The sequence below is a fragment of the Triturus cristatus genome, chromosome 6 (assembly GCF_964204655.1).
Source record: "Triturus cristatus chromosome 6, aTriCri1.1, whole genome shotgun sequence".
In the NCBI taxonomy this organism is placed as follows: Eukaryota; Metazoa; Chordata; class Amphibia; order Caudata; family Salamandridae; genus Triturus; species Triturus cristatus.
In genome coordinates, this window is record NC_140589.1 from 984,785,081 (window position 1) to 984,808,875 (window position 23,795).

At 45.4% G+C, this 23,795-nt stretch overlaps 1 protein-coding gene across 1 annotated transcript in view; it reads right to left on the bottom strand.

Moving 5' to 3' along the window:
- The window catches only part of DZANK1 (double zinc ribbon and ankyrin repeat domains 1), a 1,028,117-nt gene that overhangs the window by 45,067 nt on the left and 959,255 nt on the right, over nt 1-23,795 (bottom strand). The window contains exon 20 of the mRNA XM_085611767.1: nt 14,861-14,935. Within this exon, the coding sequence (XP_085467893.1) occupies nt 14,861-14,935 (75 nt within the window). The remainder of the gene's footprint in view (nt 1-14,860; nt 14,936-23,795) is intronic.

A 23,795-nucleotide genomic window follows, 5' to 3' on the forward strand; every position in this document is an offset into this window, starting at 1 on the left:
GTTCCTCTCCAGGTACTTCTACAGGAGAGGTTATCAGTGCATACAATTTTATCTCCAATAAAGTTGGTGAGCTTTTAAGTGCACCGGCTTGTAGAGTAGCGATCTCTACCCCCAGATGGTTTGACTCATCATGCTCCCAGGTGGCAAGAAAGCTAAAGGAAGCCTTGAAAGTTAACCCGAGAAATCAATCCCTGGTTAGAGCGTGTCACAAAGTGTATAAAATAACACTAGCCAAACGGAAGGGGACCCTGAAGGAGGAGTCTTGGAGGGAGCTGATTGAGTCAAGTACCCTTAGGAATAGCTCTAGGTTTTGACGCATTGTTAACAGACCACTCTTTGAGCAGGAAGTAGGGGTCGATCTAGGTTTGCATATTACTGAGGAGGAATGGGTGCTCCATTTTAATCTATATTTGAAAGTCCAATGGAGCAAATTTGTCAGACAGGTCGGGATATGGATGCCCCTGCAGTGATTTTCAAACAGGGAGAGGTTGAGGCTGGCATTGCAGGACTAATTCGCAACAAAGCTCCAGGACCAGACGGTATTCCTCCGGATCTTTTCAAGTCCGATCCACTTTTCTGGGCACCGGTCCTTGTGGCTGGGTTTAACGCAGCTGCCTTGAACGGTTGCCCTGAGTCCCGGGCCACCTCTAATATAGTCTCCGTTTTCAAGAAGGGAGATCGGAATAGCACTCATTGCCTCATTGCTATAGGCCTATCCCACTTCTTGATTCAGTGGTTAAGGTCGTGGGCAGCGTACTTTTAGACGGATTATCCACCTGGGCAGAGGAGCAAAAGATAATTTTCTGACGTGCAGTTTGTATTTCGCCCTGGTAGGTCGACCGTGGCCCAATGCCTTAACTTAACCATGTTACTAAGTAAATATACAGTTGCGCGTCCTGGTACTGTCTACCTAGCCTTCATGGACTTGTGCTCCGCATTCGATTGCGTGAATAGGGTAAAATTGTGGCAGTCCATGGGGTTAACATTGTCAACTTCCTTGAGGACCTTAATAGGTCAACCAAGGCTAATGTTAGATTCTCCCAGGACCTCCGTGTCTCCCGGGACTTTGAAATAAAGAGAGGTGTACTGCAAGGCTGTATTCTGGCCCCATTTTTGTTTAATCTTTACATCAATGACCTAGACAGAGCTTTAAGAGCTACGGGGGTAGATTACCCGTATGTAGGGCGACGTGGTCTTCCTGTCCTATTATATGCGGATGACGCAGTTCTTATTTCGAGGACTGCCAGAGGTCTGCAATCTTTGTTAGACTCCTATCAAACTTCATGGCGGATCGGGACTTATCAATTAATAACTCGAAATCTTACATAATGCAGGTGGGGACTCGCCTTAAAAAAAGTTTTTAATTCAGAGTCGGCCCCGCCAAAGTTCTCCGCACTGAAGTTTTTTCTATTGGACTATCAAATAAAATCGGGGCCATTAATTCTTAGGAAAAAGGGGGACCTGGCCCGGGTGAATGCGGGCATTTTTTAACTTTGCTTCTAAACTAGGTAAGAGACCAATTGCAGCTATGCTGAAAGTTTATCAAGCAAAAAGTGTAGCTATAGCTAGTTATGGAAGCGAAATTTGGGGACATACTGCCGCGGATTCACTTCAGGTGGCCGAGAACATTTTTTGGAAGCGCCTGCTGTGTGTTCCGCGTGGTGTGTCTAACTTGGTGGCCCACGAGGAACTGGGGGTGCCTTATTTAAGTGACACTCTGGCACTGCGCCCACTTGTGTTTTGGCTAAAGTATTGGTTGAACAAGGCATTAACTCTTAACCACCTGATTTTAAAAGAGTGTATGTCCCTTGACAAAACGTTCCGAATACCGTGGCTTAAATATAATAAAAGTAGCCTCGAAGGATTAGGGCGTGTTGATTTATACTCGAACGCCGAAACTATTGTAAAAATGAACATGGAGAAAATCAGGGAATCCTTCATCACTTTAAGGAAACTGGAAAGGGATGAGCGGGAATTACGGAAGCCGAGTATGCGTATCTTCTTAACGCTCAAAACAACTCCATCTGCCGAGCCTTAACTCTATCTACATATAAGCGGTTCTTACTGACCATGTTTAGCATGGATCTTTTTTTACCTCCTGCTTGCCAGGCCAAGAGCGTGCAGTAGAGGTCAAATGTTGGCACCCTGTGGCTGTGATGGACAGTCTCCACAGGACCTGCTACATTTTATGCTTTTTTGTAAATGTTTTGCGATACACGATCTAGCCTTACGCCATATGAGGTTGTGTTTGGCAGGCCCATGAATATTTGGAGAATGCTTAAGCCTCACCCTATACATGATGTACCCCATGTGCTGATGAGTGACTATTTGTCCCTATTAACTGACAGCTTGTCTTCTATTTATCAGCAGATACGGGAAGCCCTTCCAGACAGGTCGCATGGTGATGGCCATGATCTTTAGCCTGGCGATTTTGTCTTGACAAAGTTGTTTCAACGGAACAATCCCCTGGCACCTCGTTGGCGCGGACCGGAATAAGTCCTCCTGGCTACCAGAACTGCAGTACGAGTGACCAACCGGAAGAATTGGGTGCATGCCACCCATTGTCGAAAAGTCCTGCATGCCCTCGTGAGCCCAGCTGCATTGACAGACCTGCGCAACATCCTGGTCACCGAGAAAGGACGAGCTGTGTCACCTGGAAGACCTGAGGAAGTCCTCCCGGACCACACGATCCCTGGTACATCTAGATATCTGCTTCGATCCAGGAAGAAAGACATTTCATCGCAGAAAGAGACTGTTTGAGCCACTGTCCTGGGTGGTTCAAGACTGACTACAAAGAGGGGTAGCCTATTAGTGACTACTTGTCTCAACGTTAGTGAAGAAACCAACGCCTGCCCAGGACCTTAGGGCACCATCTGTCTTGTTGTTTACTGATGAAATGAACATGCCGGAGGAGAAGAAATCGAATGCTGCAAAAGTCTGTAGTTGTAGTAAAAATATTATGCTCGCTATTGGACTAACTTTGACTGTTGTCATCATTGCTGTAATAATGTGGGTTGTAGAGGAAGTAGCTCCGGCTCGAATCTTATTGACTGTTACTACTCCTGTCCCCACCGAACATTATTATTTAACTCTTCTCTATCATGAAAAGAAGCACTGACTGTCGTATCTCAATAACACTTTTATACAAATGTTGCATCATACTCATAATGCTACCAACTGCTGGGTATCTGGAATGATGCCAGCTCATCAGAAGAAGGGAGGAACGCCTTTCATTCCCCTGCCCTTCTCGCATAATGGCTCCTGTAGAGCCTGGTTCGCACTGTTGTGGGCCTCTGAAAATGCTAATATTACTCTAGCTGATGTAGGAGGACGTAATGCAAAACTTAATAAAGTTTGTAACCCCGATGAGGAAGAGGACCCACAAGCCAAATGAACTGTATGGGAAATGGAGGAGTATCGCAAAGGAAATTCCTCCACACTTTATGTTTTCCCCAACACTCGAACGGCCAAGGGTAATGGGCCTTTTGTTATTGCTGTTACTAGAGCCCGAGCAAATCTTTGTGTGAGCAGTTTTGGTAGTATCCCAATGGGAAAAAGTGACTGTACCACAGTATTGAACATTACTGGAACAAACAATAGCAGTTTTCTATCCTCACACAACACTTAGTTCATTTGTGGGAGTAAAGGCTACTATCATCTACCAATTGGATGGTCTGGAACATGTTATGTGTCCTTCTTGCTTCCTCCTGTGTTCCTAGCACCTGCATCTTATCATAAAGATCAAAAACTATTAAATGACATTTCCTTGAACCGATTCAAAAGACCTATCAATAATGATGAAGTGGATGAAACTGACACTGCATAACAGCAATATGTTGACTTTAATTTGGGACTCTTTTTCTTTGTTGGTGCGGCTTTTAATAGCAGGAAAATCAGACGCTTAACCCGTGTAGTAGAGGCTGTGACTAATCAGACAGCAATGGCGCTTGAAAATATTACGGAAGAACTCCAAATTACGAGAATTGTGACTTTACAAAGCCGGATGGTGCTAGACATAAATCTAGCTGATCGTGGTGGAGCATGTCGCATTATCGGTAGTAGTTGTTGTATATTTATCCCTGACTACGTTTATGATGCCATTTCCAAAATGCATAAAATAGCCACTGAGATACATCCAGATTCAGGAACATGGACTTGGGCTGGATGGTTCTGGAGCGTATTTTCTGTATGGGGTTTAAAAATATTATCGGCCTTGTTCATAATTATTACAATTCTCTTCTCTTGTTGTTTATGGATCCAATGCAGGCCAATGCTTTGTTTCCTCTGTATTTCCACTTTCCACTTGTACTACTTGTCTACCATCTAAAACGAATGTCCAAAATGTAAATGCCCGTTTAGCAATAGACCGAGAAGTCAGCAATATGATGCTAATTGATATACATGATGTTTATCATACCCCTTTTAAAGCATAAGAAAATGTCTTAGCTTATGCTAAAAGGGTCGTCTGTGGAAATGTGTAATATTTTACTTAGCATAAGCGACAACCATTTTTGCTGTGGTGTCCATTTCGTTTCCTTTGTAATTCTCCCGTCCTCTGCTTGTGTTATCTATTTTAGTTGACTTCCTGGCTCAGCTAAAAGCAATGTACGTGCTGAGGGTTTGTAGCTGCCAGTGCACCTGGTCTCAGGTGTTAACTGTCGACCATTTACTGCTGCCATAAGCATTCCTGCTCCCCCTCCCACTTTGCTTACCACATAGTTATTCATCTGCCCTTGTTTGCTGATAACTATTTCTAAAACTTGTTCTTCCTATTTCTGTTCACATGCTTAAATTGCAGAAAACTGGTATAAAAGGGACACGGTTTGTGAATTCAGTGTACTACCTCCTGCAGCAATTGAGTGTTGTGTGCATGTGGTCCCACTCATGAGTGATTAATAAACTTGTCATTTATTCCAACTCCAATGCTGATCTCTATTTTGTTGGTCTCTGGACCCATGGACAAGAGGGTGACCCTGCACCAGTGTGCCCACTTTTAGGCACATTTCCACAGGTCTTCACCTTGTATAGAGGGTTGGTCCTAAGCATACCCTGCCAGCAGCTCCTGGAGCCTTTGTTTGGAGGGATTGGAACCCAATTTAATGCTTTTGAGTTTAGATAGAGACCTTAACTCCTTAAATGCTATATGGAGATAAGGTGTGATGTCGAGCTCCTCAACTATATTTTTGATGTCATTTGTTATGTTTTCACTAATAGCCGGGTTCTTGTTAAACGTTTCTAACCCTCTTATCCCTAACTAAAGTGAGTTTTTATTTTTCTAAACAATTCTAGAGGGACTTAAACAAGGCCCTAATAAGACTTTTATTAATTTGGAAAAATATGTCAATTCAAACAAAAATCTGAATTCTAAAGACTATTTTAAGAGTTCTGTTGTGTGATCAGGTGTTGACCACGTCAGTCCAACAAATGCAAAGTTGTATATCCCACCGCTGATCCATCAATGTAGGAAGCTGGCTCTGTATATACTATACCAAAGTAAGGTATAGTGTGCACAGAGTCCAGTGGAGCCATAAGTTAGGCGGAGGTAAAAGTAGATAATACCTTACTCTCTATCTGTGGTAGTGTGGGCAAGCAGGAAGGCTTTATCCGAAGGTTATGCTAAGCATTTATAGACTGAACTCAGGCCAATTTGTTTGTATAAAAATATTATTTAGTTGTATTTTATTTTCTAGAACCAGGCCGGGCCTGGGACAATTTAAATATACAAATACTTTGCAAGAATAGTGCAATCGAATACAGTTTAAATGCAGTTGTATGCAGTTAGATTGGTTACAGATAAGATACTTGTTCGCAGATAGTTGTATTTACTTTTCAGTTACTTTTCTTACACAGCAAGGTATCTCTAGATACCATGCTGGTAAATTTTCTAGAAGAAAGGAAAAGTAGGCAATGGATTTTGCAGTATAAGTACAGTTTTGAAGTATTATTCACGATACACACTCAGTCCTGAGAAAACAAAACTGGGGTACAGGTCAGTGAGTAGGATACGTCCGGATGGGTACTCAAGGTGCACTGCCAGTGGCACAGAGGCACCTGGGTGCAGAGTGCTAGGACCACACATTAGCTAATGGGCTAAGTACGGTCATTGGTTTGGGGACTGCGGGCGGGCAGGCAGGCCACCCAGTTGATGAAAGAAAAGCTCCTGGGGTTGAGGTCAGCACTGTAGGGCCCAATGGCCAGCACAAGAACTACACTGCCAGCGACACAGAGGCGGCCGGGTGTAAGATGCGGTTGTGGGAGTTCCCAAGGTTTCTCAGTGGAGACAGTCAGTCTCTGTCTCAGCTGCACATTCAGTCAGGGTTTCTGGGAAACGCTCAACGACTGAAGGTAATTGGGGTCTTTGGGAGTTGTCATCCTGTGACTGCACGCGTTTGTAGACGGAGTCGGTCGGATGGTCGCGGTTGGTTTTCTTGGACCGCTTCGGTTAGAGAGTCGGTCGGGGTGTCGCCTTTGGTCGCGGTCTGAGGGGGTCTTCCAGATGAGGGCTGCAGGCTTGGTTTAGGAGCGGGTAGAAATTCAGGAATCACTGGGACCCAGGCTAGTGTAAGGGTTCGCAGGATCTTCTGCAGGAGCGTCAGGAATCAGAAGAGTAAGTCTCCGTCCTCCCCTACGGCCCTCCGTCTCTATCAAACCCTAGAGAACCGGATGGCACGCCAGGGGAAAACAGGGTAACAAAACAAGGGAAGGAGGGTGTGACTTCAGAGGTGTGGCTGGTTGGTACCAAGGACGTGGTTCTTCTCTGTGCGTGCTGTAATAGAAAATTCTACTTTATACTACATATCACCTTATGCATTTCCCAGGCAGAAACAAGTCCCTAATCCACATACCACGGGGGTCTTGTTTAGCATAAGAGATGTCACCTCCACTGGATTAGTAAGGGACTAAGGACGAGGGGGGCAGGCGTGGAGCAAACCAACTTCTACTTCATATACCCTATAAGACAAACAATACAGTGAATGGTCTACCTAGAACATTAATGATGATACACAATTCTTTTCCCCCTCTTACTCACTAGGAAGATATACAACTGCGTCCCTCTATTTCCACATGGAATGTAATAGCAAAAGGTGTAGTGTGAATAGGATAACTCCTAGGGAGAAAGACAAAACAATAATAATTATATTCACCCACCCCGTGTTAAATTCCTAAGTGCAAGAACAAAAGAGTAGCGCACAGCGCTGTTACCGTGCTTCAGAAGAACTCTGGTCACTATGGCGTGGTCCACGCTAGCGTCCCCTATGGATAAGTCGGTCTTCTGTTTCCAGGGGAGACCAGCACCACTGAAGGGAGGTGGGTAAATGGCTGAACAGGTGCAAGGAGGGAAAGGAAGTGTGTGGACTCAACTGAAGATATGAACCAACTTGGGCGTAATGAACTGTAGAGGAGTTTGGAAACGCTTCTCCTTAGTGAGGGAACCGAGGGCACAGTGCGGGGAATATGCTTGTGTTTACACCCAACCACCACCCAGGAGTGAGCACCCCCACGACACAGCAGCTCTGGGGAAGGTAGATTACTGGCACTCACTCCGAAATCCGCCGCAATTGGCGGGAATCAAAAAATGCTATTTAAGCAGGAGCGAGCCTCCAGATGGACGAGAGGCTCGCGAATCGCCGCAGTATGCTTCGTGAGCAAACGCGGGCCTCTAGATGACAGAGAGGCTCGCAAATGACGGCAATAACGTCTCTTCAGAAAGACTCAAAACACACGGGCAGAACCCGAGAAGGCTCGGCGCCGACTAGCGCGACAACGGAAACAGGAAGTACAATCCGGAAGTCAGGCAAGCTAAGCGAGGACGGAAACCAGGCATCCAGCTAGAACGCTAAGCGCGTTCGTACGCGTCTTTGGTCCTTATATACTGGACCGTCTATCGATTCGGATCCCGGGGCATGACAGCTAGGATCGACGGAGGGACCCCCTTGAGGTATTGGATCACTGGGGCTCGGGGCGCCGTGAGCAGAGCGATGGAAACTCACTGAGTTGGCCGGAGTCAGAGTCGGTTGGTTTTGAGCAATTCCAGTGCCCACGGGAGACAAAGTCTGTATGGATTGCGAAGGCAGTGCAGGTTCTCCGGGGTTTTGAGGGCTGCTGGCTGCAGGACACACCGAGGTTCTGCTGGAGGAGCCTGAGGTCGGGACAGGCTGGTAGGCCTGGGGCCAAGTCAGTGGGTATCCTCCTCTTCTTTCAGCGCGTTTTTTTGGGCCTTCTTCTTCTGGCTTCTTTTTGTAGGCTCTGTCTGAGGAGGCAAGGTTTGGGGTTGCCCCTAAATACTAAATTTAGGGGTGTTACAGGTAGGTACAGGTCAGGACCAATGGGTCCCTTCCTTGGGGTGGGTACACCCCCTATTGTGCCACCCTCTAGTGGGAGTAGGGCATAAGCCACACTCTGGTTGGCTGAGTACCCCCACCTTCAAGATGGCGGGACTGAGAGTAATGCTTCACCTCGCCTTCCCCACCTGAGGGGTGGGATTGGCAAAGGTGGGCAAACCTCTTTTCCTATCTCGGTTTCCCCACCGATTCTCCAGTCCAGAGTAAGGGTCAGAACCGGTAGGGGCCAGTTGCTGGGAACATCAAATGTCTGGGGTTGCTAACAAAGGCAGTAGGTCTTTGAAGCTTACCCTTCGTGGACCCTGCCCACCCTGGGGAGGAGGCTTGACACCTCGTCCAAGGATGTGCTTTGTCTGAGGACCTCGAGAGCGGTAGGCTTTAGACCCAGTGGTCCAGAAACCTGTCTGGTGGTGGCAGCTGGCGAGCACCCACTCAGCCAGGACACTAGTGTTACGTCGTTTTTCAGGGGGCATCTCTAAGGTGCCCTCTGAGTGCATTTTTCATTAAACCCCACACTGGCATCAGTGTGATTTTAAAATGCTGAGCAGTTTGATACCAAACATTCCAGTTTTCAGTAAAGAGATTATGGTGCTGTGGAGTTCGTAATGACAAACTCCCATACCATACCACTTTATGGCATTACTGTACTTACAATGTCTAAGAATTGACTTAAACACTGTAGGAGTACAAGGCTCCTGCACCCTCACCACTGGCATAGTGCACCCAGCTAGAGGGGTGGCTTACCTATGCCAGGGCAGTGGCTTGTGTGCTATGCCGACCCTTCATTTTGTTCTGCATGCAGCCTACGGGGGGTGGGTACAGGGCCTCTAAGGGTGGCACAATAAGTGCTGCAGCCCTTAGAGGCCTTCCCTGGTCACAGTGCCCTTGGTACCTCTTACAAGGGGCTTACATGTGGACAGAGAGTTGCCAATTGGGCTTTGCAATGGTACAGTTTAGGGAAAAACATAGGCCCTGGGCACCTGGTTGGCAGAAGCCCAAGCCACTCTTAGTCGAAGCACATCAACATAAAGGCAAAAAGTGGGGGCAACCATGCAAAAAGGGGCACTTTCCTACAGGACCCCTTCATAAGAATAACGAGGCCTTGTGCACTGCAAATAGGGTGGACTGAACATCTGCCAAATTCTAAATATAGTGGTAAGTATCCATAACTAGTAGGATAATGCATGATTTTCCCATGAAATAGATTCTAAACTGATCAGCCCCAGAATCTGAAGGAACAATAAGGTTCATAGGCATGGTGAGAAAATTTGCATTAATCCTTTAAAGAGAATGAGGAGGTTTGTCCTTGGTCCTGTTACTACTAAACTTCCTTCAGCAATAAGGGAAATCTGTTGGGACTCTGGGAGATCAGGGTAAGTTCCCACACTGGCCACATTTTATGCCATTTTTAGCTTTCTACCATTGCTTAAGAGCGGAATAGCCAGCTTAAAATAAAAAATATTTTTAGTGGGACAACTGCTAACCAAACTACTGGCCAGTAAACCATTCTCGAGTGGCATTAATAGCCTTACTTAGAGTTTGACGGATGAGAGATGGCCACCAAAAAGCAGCAGATGCCCTGTCTGCTCTATTTAGATTGCATAGTGGGCATATACACTTTAGGGTAGATATGGCATCTTCAATACTCTAAATAAGGTCTCAAGGGGGGATATTCTCAAGAACGTGTGATAACCAACGCAAATTTAGCTTAACACAACTCTTCGCTTCACAGTCTATCACGGGAAAATAACTCTGTGTTAACGTGGTAGTCTCAACACGGCAGTACCACACGATAGACCCACGACAACGCGTCAAATGAACACGCTAAAATCACCGCGATGCCGCAAAAATGCTAAACACGAACTCGAAAATAGTAGTGATGACGCCAATCGCGATACAAAAATCAGCGAAAACCAGCCACAGGCCTGCAAATCCCACGCGTCATGCACCATAAAAGGAAAAAAAACAAAAGCCAAACAACAGCGAAGCACAATGGAGGTAGCCGGATCAAGTGCAGAGGACAACCAGAACCCCACAAGCCCCCTGGAGGACCAGCCTGGGACCTCAGGGTCAGGGAAGGGCAAGGACAAGAAGAATAGGAAGAAGCGGTTCAGTCCGCAGGAAAACAGGATCCTGATAACGGAGGTGATAGAACACCATCAACTACTGTTCATCACCTCCACTGTGTCACTGGCAACTAAAAATGGAATATGGTAGACTACTGTGGACAAGGTGAATGCAGTCGGAGTGCTGAAGAGGACAATGGAAGAGGTCAAGAGGCACTGGAATGATGTCAAGCGCAAAACCAAGCAGAAACTCGCAAACAAATGGAAGGCAGCAATGCAGACTGGAGGTGGGAGCCCAGCCCCACAGGAGGAGCTGGACGAGATGGAGGAAATGGTGGCCACAGTCATCAGTGGGGAGACGGTGGCAGGAGTTGGGGGCCCGGACACTGCCCAACATGACCGGACACAACAGCAACAGGGTGAGTAACGACCTGGGACTGGGGGGACGGGGGAGATGGTCACAATGTCATACATGGACAAGTAAACATAGCACATCTGCGGACAAACCATGCCCCAGATCCCCAACTCCCACCAAGAGACCAATGCACCCAAGTATGCAACATCTCAGCACTGTATAAGCACAGAAGTCAGAGGCACACTGCATGTAAGGGATAAGGGGCAGCCAAATCAGAGCTGCAGGGGCGACTCCCCCAAAATGCGGCACACACACATCACATGCAGAGCACATCAACATTGACAACGATGTGGCACAATCCGCAACACGTCCACAACAGAACAGAGGACACAACTGGTGCCGCTTGTGAGCAGGAGCTGGCAAATCACATATGGCATTGCAGGGAAATGTGAGTTGACAATGTACAAGTACAAACACACATCCGTGATGTTGTCGAAATGTCCACTGTCCCGCATCATATAGGCAGCTCTCCACAAACAGTCACAATGTACACTGTCATTCAGTCTGAATGTAAACATGTACAATGCGTCAACATACATGTGAACACAATGCTAAACTGCATCTCCCCTTCACATTGCAGGGGGAAATCCAACACCTCCTGCAGAGCAGTCCCAACCTCTCTTCTCTGATGATGAAGAGGACCACCACACCTTTGACTCCGACGCCCTCCAACAGCTCGTGGAGAGCCTCAGCAGCCCACTTCCAGGAGCAGGGCAGCCCAGCTGCTACGATGAGAACCCACCCCCTGCACAAAACACACAGCAGGCAGCACCCACCACCACGGCTGCCTCCCAGGACCCACACGACGAACACATGGCCTTCCAACGCCGTGAGTTGGGGTGCCAGGAGAAGCTGGCTGAACAGGTGCAGGTGGGGTTTGACCACATGGCAGACAAACTAGAAGCGATTTGTGGGTATCTAAGTCCCATCAGGGACCACTCACAGTCCCGAACGCACAACCACAATCAGCTCCATGCTCTCCAACGAACCATCGCTGACATCGCAAGAGTCCTGACTGTGAGACAAGAACGACTGTCTAGTCAGAGTGGCTCCAACGAGCTCGACCGGGAGTTGGGACTCATGCAGAGGCTCATGGAGAACATGGAGCGGACGTGGGCGGAAAGAGCGGCTGCCACGGCTGCACACCAGCGAGAGGTAGTTGGGTCCCTCAATGCCATAAAGACCCTCCTCATGGCATTGCTGCCACAAGGCCTGACGCTGATGCATGCTGCTGCTACCACTCCATCCACATCTCCGGCCCCTGATGTGTCAGTGCCACATAGTGCGGCACACATTCCACTTCCGGCCCCTGATGTGACAGTGCCACACAGTGCAGCACACATTCCACCTCCGGCCCCTGAGGTGTCCCTGCCACACAGTGCTGGAGACAGAACACCACCACCCACATGTGAGGCACATGTAACAGCAGTGGACGAAGATGAGGATGAATCTGCCCTCGTGGTCAGAAGGAAGCGGTAGCATTCATCACCGCCCTATGGACTGTTTCTGCTTGGTTCTGCCCTCTGTATCATCCCCGATCCGCTCTGCAACACTCACCTTAGACCTCGACATGGACTGCCATATTCTGTTTGGTTACCAATGACACAGCTATCAGACTACGGACTTAACTCCTCCTCTTCTGATGTACCTGTCATTCCCTGAAGGACTCTGGCTGGCCCTACACGGGCCAACAATGTGAAGTGGGGTTTGCATGGCCCTATACTGCTCCGGCTTCAAAACTCCACTGATTGTGCAATACACATTTGTGGTCACACCGATGTGTCATGCCTATGATCTTTCAAGTGTGGAAGTATGGATGAATGTAGCGTCAGTGATTCCCCCTTACGTCCATGTTGCTCATGTTGTGGGACTTGGGTCACGGGTGACACATTGCCGATTGCGGCACAGGTGGCGCCGACACTACAATGGGGAAACACGCATTAGTTACTTCCTTGTCCAGCCCAGGACGGAACCACGCCTAGCGCCCCGGGATCATTGTTCACACCCTAACGCTGGACTGGCATACGCCAGGCCAGCCCACTCGGCTTACGCTCACATGGGGACGACGACAACGCTACATGTCCCAGGTCTTCCCTGTAGGGATCTGCTGCTCACAGGTCTAGTTGTCAGCATGCCACAGCCACTCCCTCACGGCTGGTTTACACCCACACCACACCTAGCCAGCACAACCGTCACAGGTCATGTGACCCTGCCAATATAAAGGGCCTGGCGCACATGCTGGACGCCATTTCCACTCTGTAACTGGGTGTCTCTGTGTGGTTCTTATTTATGCATGAGGGCCTAGGGCCCTGCCACAGCATATTGCACAGTGCCGGGGGTGGCATGATGGCCTCCGCACCACGAGACTCCATCATAAAGGGTGGCACCGGATACACTGCAGCAGGCATAGGCACACCGCCACGGGATGGTGTCTTTTGGTGCACTGAGGTAGTGGCACCTTAAGTGCTGAGCGGGTGTGCAGCCTGCGATGATACGCCGTCCTGGCGGTCCGGACTGGTAGGATTAGTATGAGCCCTGCTGGACCGCAGTGTATGCCTGAGCCAGCGGGCACTGCGGGCCTACCGACACGTGGCGTCGCCTCGCGGTTCACAGAGTTAGTGGCACCTCTAGAGCTGAGCGGGTGTGCAGCTTGCGATGATGCCGTATGCACTGATATGTTCCCTGCCATAGCGAAATCAAGACCCAGAATCAAGTGTGTGACCTGGTGGCCCGCGGTGCAGGCTGCATGATGTGGAGGGTGCCATGGGCAAAGGCCCCGGGCGAGGAGCTCCCGCCGGCGTGTGGTGGGCCCTCTTGGAGGCACGCCAGTGGCAGAAGGTGAGCAGTGAGGCCTGGTTGCGCAGGGGTGGGCAATCACTGCTGGGAGGTGGGAGGGGCTGGGGTGCATCAGCCTGTGTGCGCAGGGGCAGGCAAGCGATGATGCCGTGTGCTACTGTATGGACTCTACCATTCAGGTCTCTGGAAACTGTTTCAGATGAGGGAACAGGGGGACTGCAGTGTGTACCGGCACATGGTTGGAGACACACCGGTGGCTGCAGGTGAGCAGTGAGGCCTGAGTCCGCAGTGTCGGCACTCTCTCTCCCTCTCTTTCTCTCCCTCTCTCTCTCTTTCTATCTCCCTGTCTATCCTGCTCTTTCTCTCTCTCTCTCTCTCTCTCTCTTTCTATCTCCCTATCTCTTTCTCTCTCTCTCTCTCGCTCCCTCTCTCTCTCTCTCTCTCTCTCTTTCTATCTCCCTCTCTCTTTCTCTCTCCTTCTCTCTCTCTCTATCTCCCTCTCTTTCTCTCTCCCGCTCTCCCTCTCTTTCTCTCTCCCGCTCTCCCTCTCTTTCTCCCTCCCCCTCTCTCTCTCTCTCTCTCGCTCTCTCTCGCTGTACTTTGATGGGTGCATAAATGTTGAAATATGCCAATTTCAGCTTTATTTTTTCACAAAGACCAAAATAAATATGGATAAATACAGATAAAATGTGCAAAAAATAAATATGGATAGAAATGTACCATAAATAAATACCATAAAACCTGGAGCCCTAATTATAATGTTATTGTAAACTTTATTTTCAACAAAGAACTACAATGTATTATCTTGATCAGCCTAGTATCCAGACTCTTTAAAATCGACTGTGTTTGTATTTTTGCTAAATTAGTCTAATTTGTTGTTTATAGGAATTGCTATGAATACGGAACTGAAATTTAAGCAACCAGAGGTAAATACTAATTTAGTTGATTTTCCAACTCTCTCCTGTATTTAAATAACCCCTTTTTCAATTACGTAGATGGGCCACTAAAGTGGTTGTTTTCAAGTCGTTCAGGATATGTTTAACATTTCGCTGCTATTTTAACGTCACTGAGGGACACCCAGTTTGATGACAGGGAATGAATAAAAAATGTAGGTTTATGATAGATCCAGTGATGGAAAAACAAAAATGTTCTTCAAGTTGATCCTGATTGTAGCTTAGCTTTTCATCAACCCAAGTGTAGCAACTTATGTTCATGTTTGTTAAATAAATTGCAGTCCTTACCCTAACAAAACGTCAATGCATTTCTTTCCTTCCACTCCAAGACTGGCTGCTTCATGAAGAGCGGTATAGTTTTGCCTAGCAGATGGGAATACAAACAAAAAAATGTTGGTGAATTAGTAACATCTGTAACATAATTGTCTTCAAATTGCCCAATGAAATACAATTTGGCCATCCTAAATATTAGCATTGATAGTAATATTTGTTCTTTTCTTTTTATGAACTAGCTTTGTTTTCAAAGTCAAAGTCAAATAATCTTTATTCGGATAAAAAATATCCATAAAAGCACAATTTATCACTACCAATGGCAAATACAATACAAGTTTTAAAACATATAAATATGCGATATCATCCAATACAAATACAAGGTTACAGTAGTAAAATCACAGTAAAAAGGTTGGATGAACCTGCAGAATCTAGCAGCATTAATAACAAAGTATGAGGTTTAGACCAATGTGCAAAGTCAGCAGTATGTTACAGATAAAGTGGGATAGCGTGCAATAAATCAAACAATGATGGGCATCAAGGTACAAATATAATTTAACTACAACCCCATTTTCAATTCTACCAATACTAGCAGCTTTATCAGAATATTTAGTTACGTGCAATATTAATGACTATTATAAGAGCAAAGATAAAAGGTGAATTTCACTAGGCAGTGTTGCAAAATTTGTGGCACATTAGGGTTCGTTCATGGAAGCACGTGAGAGTACCGCAGCTTGTAAAAACGTGCTTACTCGGAAAATCAAATCATCACTTTCTAGCCGTAAAATTTCAAAATATGCTAATTTGAAATCAGAGATAGCCCATGCCTTAAAATAGGGAGTTAAATACTGTTTTGTATCTCTGGCATAACATTTACAAAAAAGTAAAAAATGTACCAATGTTTGTTTACTACCAATACCGCATGGGCAACACAACTGCTCAAGGTTGTTATTAAATCCTATCGGGTAGCAAAGTGAATATGTTATACTACCATCCCTAAGGCAGAAAAGTAAGCTCCTTTTCCATCTCCCTATATTCTTCCTGAGGTATTTCTGTGGCATATGATGTTGAGTGCTCGGTGCCTCCAGAAAGGGCAAATACCTAACAATCGATGATTTATGATGCTCGATGTTCTGTCTTTCTTTATGATACAGATCATACAGCGCCCCCCTAAGTGATTTTGTACTTATGCCTTCCAATGCTGATGGACATAAGAAAATATGCTCCAACTTCACACTTGCTAAACTGTTTTTACTTGCAACAAGCCAAGGTATACTACCACCCTTATCGCATTTAAGGCAATCTATAATTATCTCTCGTGTTAAAATCGCAGCGGGGTTCTGCCATATTTTTAGCCAGAATATTGCTGGACGAGACCTAATAAAATCCTCCACATAATATAGGTTCAATTCCTTGTGGCATATGTAAGTTGGAGATGAAATTTGAGCCCCGAGAATTTTTCTACAAAATCTATTCTCTTCAATTTGGATCCCGCTACAATATACATACCCCCAGACTTCAGCACCATAGGTGGCCGTCGATACACATTGCGATTTATATATCTGGATTAAAGGTAACACCACCTCTGCTTGTTTTGGCTGCCGAAGACTAATTATAGAATTAACCGCTTTGGAAAGTTTGCTTCTGCTGTGGGCTACATGGACTTGCCAAGAGCCCGATTCTGAAAAAACTAAGCCCAGATAAGGAAAAGTGCTTGTGTGTGTTAGGGATTCGCAGCCCGATGTTATAGAATTATTACAGTGTTTTTTCGGCCCACACATCATTATATAAGATTTTTTTAAATTAGTGCAAAGGTCCAGTTCGGCCATAATAGACACGAACCCCGTAACTAAAGTGCAAAGTGCGTTGGGGGTGTGGCCCATGAGGACCGAATCGTCTGCATATAAAAGCACGGGGAATAATTTGCCATTAATTTTCGGTACATCATTGGTCAATTTAGACAGGGAATTATGTAATTCATTTATATAAAGAATAAAAAGTAGAGGGGCTAGAACACAGCCTTGTCTGACCCCTCTACCAATGACAATATCCCCAGAAACCTCCGCATCATTGCTTATCCTAACCCGTGCCTTTAAATCCCTGTGCAAATACGCCAAAAAATGGACCAAAGCCTCATCCAACCCATAATTTTAAAGAATCTCCCATAAACGTGATCTACTAACAAAATCAAAGGCTGAGGTTAAATCCATAAAACCCAAATAAAGTGGAACTTTTTGAGTGATCGTATATTTGCCCAGAATAAGAATTAAGTTCAAACACTGTTCGACAGTTCCGACATTGCTTCTAAAGCCCAGCTGACAACAATTTAAAATGTGGTTGTCTTCAGCCCATTTCCTGATCTTATTAAAGACAACCCTGCCCAAGATCTTCAAAGTATTGTCTATCAAGGAAATTGGGCGGTAACAGCTGGGATTGGATCTGTCACCTTTTTTAAAAATGGGCACAATGATACTGGTCGGCCAAGTGCTCGGAATAGCCGTATTGGTCAGGTTATTAAAAACATTGCATAAAAGGGGAGCCCAAAAACCTGGTTCATATTTTATAAGGTCGATTGGTAGCCCATCCGAGCCTGGGGCTTTATTCCCTGTACTTTGTTGTATGGCATCCTTGACTTCAATTACAGTTATAGCAACCTTTAAAACTGGGGAGCAGATATGACTATTAGAGATCTTTGTAGAAGCTGTGTAGATTCTGGCAAAGTGCTCCTCCCATAATTCACTAGTTATTTTACAGCTTAGGGGGTATTATTTGAGCCCATAGATTTCATGGCTTTAACTTCTTTTCAAAATCCAGTTACATCTTTAAGCGCGGCAGCACTAGCAAGGTTATCCCAACGTTCTCTCAATATCTCATCTGAGCGTAATTTAGTTGCTTTCTTATAGCAGGCTCTTAATGATCTAACTCGGGTTATATCCCTGGGTATGGCCGCTAGTGCTTCACGCAATTCTCTAATAGCCCGCGAGCATATGCCATCGAACCATCTAGGATTCTTGCTTGAGTTGGTAACAGGTCTTGAGATTATGTGTTTAATACCAACACATAAACCACTAAAGGCCTCAATGATCTCTGCACCCAAAATGCTGCTCGATAGGCACGTCTCTACCAGTAGGGGATACGATTCTATCATGCGTGCGAATAGGGCTTTATTATCTATGCCTTTCCAAATCACTCTAAGTTTGTCAGTTGATGCCTCCAAGTGTTTAGCCCCTATTCCCCTTTGGGTAATACATTTAGAAATTAATCTCATGGTTGTTAAAATTGGGTTAATGGTCACCTTGGCTAGTACATAAAACCTCAGCCTTTACTAAAAAGTTTACCAATGAAGATGAAATAAAAACATAATCTATAATAGATGAACAGCCACATCCTCTGTAGGTAGGCAGTGGACCCTTATTTGAGACAACGCCTGCCTTTTCCATTACATTAATTAAATTACGGGAAGAAGTATAATTACGGAGTTCCTCCCCTCTTTTACATAGGTTGACCCTAACCGGGGAAAAGGTTATGTTGTCAATCCCACTATGCAATCGTACGTTAAAATCACCGCCTAGGCAGATTCCGTCCAATTTACCATACCTCTGCTCGTCTTCTAATTTATCAACAAATTAATAAAATTCCTATTTGGTAGTGATGTAAAATCATTATTATAAAAATTAATTAAACATATCGAGGCCCCCTGTGAATAAACCGTGGCTTGAAAGTTCTCGTTATTTGTCACCAGAGGTTTTATACTACCCCCAACTGAGATCTTTATCCATGTTGATATCCCCCCACATGGGCGACCTATTTTGGGGCAGGGTACAATGCTATTATAACATGCAAATCCCTCAAGAAACAATTCATTTGTGCACCATGTCTCCTGGAACATCAGAATGTCATAATTACTAACCAGATCGACCCACTCCATAGAATTCAATTTGGATCTTAATCCTGCAATGTTCCATCTTAGCACATTTAAGTTAGAATCTGAGGGTCTGAGTTCAGTGACAACCGGGCAGACTATTAAGGGTTCCACTAACTCACTAAAACACTGGTGCAGTAGTCGATAGTTGACTTGATAGTCAGTCCTGGCTCTCCAGACTAGACAGAACGGTAAACCGATTCTGTGTGATGGATGTCGGGATAATAAGATTACGTGTGCCCAGAGGAGGTTTGTAAAAAAAGCCCAGAGGTATTGAGTGTATGCTGGTTGGGGCAGTATTGTGGAGCGTTTGTGCTCTTAGTAGCCATTTCACCAGGGAGGGATGTCTAAAATTCACGACTATACAGTCACCTATAATGTTCTTATCTGAGGGTCCTACCCATCCTACACGTCGCACCATTAAAATATCATTGGCGTTCCCCATCCCTAGGCCCTTATACTTCGATAACCAATCGATACTCTTATTCTTGAGTTGTTCCCAGGACTCTGATTGGTCTTTCTTCAGGGGGGGAGCACCAGCTAAAATTACAACATAAGGGCAGGCTTCAGGTGGTAAATGGAGAACATCTTCAGATGGATTCTTAACCTGATTTTCAAGAGTAGGAGTAACGTTCGGAGCAGTTGCCATACTTGTGAAAACGGGGGCCAACGGCACAGGGGTGGCTGATACTAAATTTCGAGACAAACTATTGCTAATGGACCTGTTGCCAGGTGCTGCGTTTGACAAGGGCATCAAACTGGGGATAGGTTTGGAAAGAAAACTGCTCTTAGAGTTGCCACACTTATCACATGCAGTATTAGCAATAGGAAGCATACAATCACCACTCTGCTTTGATATACCCTGATCAATTGGCTCCATTGATTTTGGGTGCTGTTCCCCCCTGAGTTTATCAACAATAGTGACAGCTTTTTTATGAATATCCGTTTTTTTAACCAGGTTTTCCAACCTGTCCAGACGTTTAAAAAGGGCATTAAATTGTTTATCTACCATATTTTTTAAACGATCATAAACAGAGTCCACTATAGTGTCGATTAGGGTATCACCCGATCTTTCACAAGTACCATGGGCAGTTCTATGCTCAGTTTGAATGTGGATAGAGTTAACTACTGCTTCTGATGTGGTCAAGTCTACGGTGTTGACATTTGTTTGCTCAATGGTGCTCGCAGTCACGGCAGTAGCTCCTCGTCTCCACAAACTCAAGGGTGTAAGTTGGGTTTTTAGGCGGGGTGGCTGTTTCCTCTTACTGCTAGTGAGTTTTGACGTACCTCTCTTCCTTTTTTCCCCCACTGCTTTGGTAACCGGGGCCACATTTTCAATACTAGCATTAACTTGAGGCCGTAGTTGACAGTCAAAAATTTCCACATCATCCTTATCAATCTCAAAGCCCACAGGCAGCATTTCTCGATTACTGGGTAATGTAATTAGTATGTTGGGTGATAATGAGAGAGGGGCAATTGAATTGCCCCGCTCTGATCCTCCAGACAAATGCAGTAGAGGTGCCGGGTGGCCCATAGAAAGTCTCCTCTCAGTTAGTTCGATCTCGATGAGACCATGCTAACAGCTTTTCGAGCATACTTTCAATGGTAGTAGTAGTGGAGGTCTTCGGACCTAGCTTTGTTTTCAGAAGTGTGTCTCATCGATTTACAAAGTGAAGCATTTTGGAAACGTCTCCTTCAACAATAAAGCGCCTTTCTACTACGTGAAATTCAACAATATTGACATTACATCATTCTTCCACAATGAAATTATAATTTATCATTTGAATGCAGAATAAACCAATGCCACCATCAAAATAAAACAGATTCTTTCTCTTACACCACATACACAAACGACATTACCATATTTCGTAATAAATGTAGTTGTAGACAAAACAAAACAACAAATACAGAAATACAAACACATATTTCATTTATTGCTTAGTCTCCCTCTTGGACAAGACCCCCAACACAAGAAACAGCATCACCGCCTGCAAGACAGAAGTCGCTAACTGGATAAATGCCAACTGTCTCAAGCTCTACACCAACAATACAGAAATAGTGGTGTTCAGTAAGAACATCTCATTATGGGACTCTAACTGGTGGCCGGCCTATATCGGAACCACACCCAGAACCCATGGCAGGAATCTCAGACTAATCATCGACAGAAAACTGGACATGACCGCACAAATCAACGCCATCACTAGATTCTGCTTCCACTCCCTGAAGTTTCTGAGGAAGATCTTAAAATGTATCCCAAGCAACACTGGAAAAAATGTCACTCAAGCCTGTCCGCAGCGAGTTTGACAATGGGAACACCCTCTATGCCAGGATCACCAGACAACCCACTAGTAGACTATAAACCATCCAGAATGGTAGCCAGACTCATCTTTAACCTCCCACACAGAACTCACAACACACTACACCTCAGGGAACTATGCTGGCTTCGGATACACAAATGCACTTGTTTCAAACTGCTCCCACACACATTTAAGGCACTACACAACTCAGACCCTTGCCTAGTCACATCGTCTTCCACCAATCACCCAGACACCTCCACTACGTAGGACTCCAACTTGCACATATTCCACACATACACTGAACCATATCAGTACTACAGCTTTCTCTTACATCACTCCTATAGAGTGGAATGATCTCCCACTCAACATCGGAGTCTCCTCCTCTCTTCTTGAATTCTGCAAAAAGCTGAGGACCTACCTGGCTTTTAAAATCAACCAACCTCCCAGAACAGTCTAGTTCATTTCGTAATTCTAAGTCCCAAATGTGTATTGCATTCGTTGCTTTCTGTCATTACGTACATTATGTGGATATTTAGTCCATATTTCACCATGAGGTAGTTTAGTATTATCTAGTCACAGGGAGTAAAATGAAGAAGACTCCGCTTTGGACCTTTCTTGAGCAATTCCTTTTGTGGTACTGTCCATTCGCAACAAGAAGTCCTCTTTTTGTAAAAGTCTACACTTTTTGGACAGTTAGAGACATGGCCTCATCAGGACGTAGAAAGATAGGTAAATTATTCCTACATATATACACTACTTAACATTGTAGAAATACTTTCCTGTCGGAGACACTCTAATGTGGCAAATTACACTACACCGGTGGATTCAAGTTGTACCACTGTTCAGTTTATTCAACCGATGCGACCGCAAGGAAAGGGAATATATTGTGCTAACCCACAATTTGTTTTTGTGTCAAAGTCGGGGCTACAGCAGTGATCTAGATGGTAGGGTTCCAATGGCCATCCACTTATGATTGAGAAAAAATTCCAACAAAACTTGGATAACTAAAAGAGCTCTTGAACAAACAGGGCCCATGATACAAGCCATGCATGTTAACACCGCTGATCGCTTACCACAGTGTGGATATTAGATACTGGAAACAATTAGGTTAAAACAGCATAGGAGTAGTACCTACAATTCAAACACAATAGGTAAGCACAGTAAAAAACAGGACATTGTCACCATAACCAACTTTAAGGGGTTATTCTTGCATCTTCCTTAAAATCTGTCGTGGATGTCCAAAATGGACAAAGTTGTGGGCTTGAGGATGGGACTTCGGCTAAAAATACACAGTGCTCCCACAGCACTGTCCAAAGTCACCACTATCTGCTGCCCAAGCAGCAAGGAACCTGGCCAAAATACATGTAGGTGTCTCCATTTATCAAACCTTGCCACACCGAATGTCAAGTTTCCAAACCGGAGTTCCAGTGTGCCATGCCTGCAGTGGAAAGTGCCCAAGGAAAGTGCCTCTACCTTTAAACAATCAGTTCACGTGGGGTGTGCAGTCTCTAACAGATGAAGAAGAAAATGTCAAGAGTCGATGGTAGCCATCTTAGAATGGAGTTGAGTGGATATTTGCATTTTTAAAACAGGTTAACACACTCCATCCCTTATGGATAGCATAGTAATAGATTCCTTACAAGGAGACTGTGCTGGTGCATAATCACAAATATCCGTGCTTGAGAAGAGGCCCAAATGCAGGAGTGTTTCCATTTCAGAGACTGGGTCTCTACAGTGGAAGCCGCTCTACTTGCTTGAAGAATTTTTGGAAGCTCGGTGAAAAGTTAAGGAGACCATATTCTAGGTCTAAAGCAGCAAAGCAGAGAGCTGCAGGGAGGCCAGACTGTAGTGTAGCCCGGGTTCTTGGTACGGAGAAGTGCACCCAGTTTGTAATTGAATGGTGTTTCGAAGCAGGTAATCCTTCCGGCCCAGCATCTGGTACTCCTCACGGAGGCCTGTGCTGTATCTACACTTTATTTTTTATTAAATATGTTTATTAATTTTAGATAGAATAACAAATAGAAAGAAAAAGGTAACACACAATAACAATAGAGCTGTATTGGGTCCAAAGTCAAAACGCCAAAAGTGTACATCTGAAAAATCACCCTGAAGAAGAAAAGGATTCGGAGTAAGACATCCATTTACCCCCATATCTTGTGGTGTTTCTCGAGGCATCCCCAGGATTTATAAACATGTTTTTCCGCCATAGTGACAAAGTCCACCTGCCTTGTCCATTCGAGGAAGGGTGGAGCATGCTGTGATTGCCAATGCAGAGCAACGTCTCTTTTCGCAATAATGAAACCCACTCCAAAGAGCAGCCAGGTGCTACGGATCCTCCCTCAAGTGTCCAAGAGGCCCAAGAGAATCAGTTTCGGATCCAGTAGAACTAATTATGTATGACGTGAGAAAAAGTAGTGCAAATGCATTAACAGTTTATTTGGATAATAGGGCAATTCCATTTGGAAGTAGGAGCCCCTAGGGTGTCTGCAACCCCATGCCATTCAGCCACGAAGGACTGTAGTATACATGGTGGAGGTACTTCAGTTGGATGAGGCAGAGCCTTATCGATATTACAAAGTATCTAAGGGCCATTTTTGCTTAACCCAGTCATCTTCATATAAAGGACCCAGGTCTCCTTCCCAACGTCCCTAGAGGGTAATCAGAGGGCCGGGGGAGGGGTGTATTATTTACCAATGAGCGATAACGGCAGGACACGCCCATTTCAACTATGTGT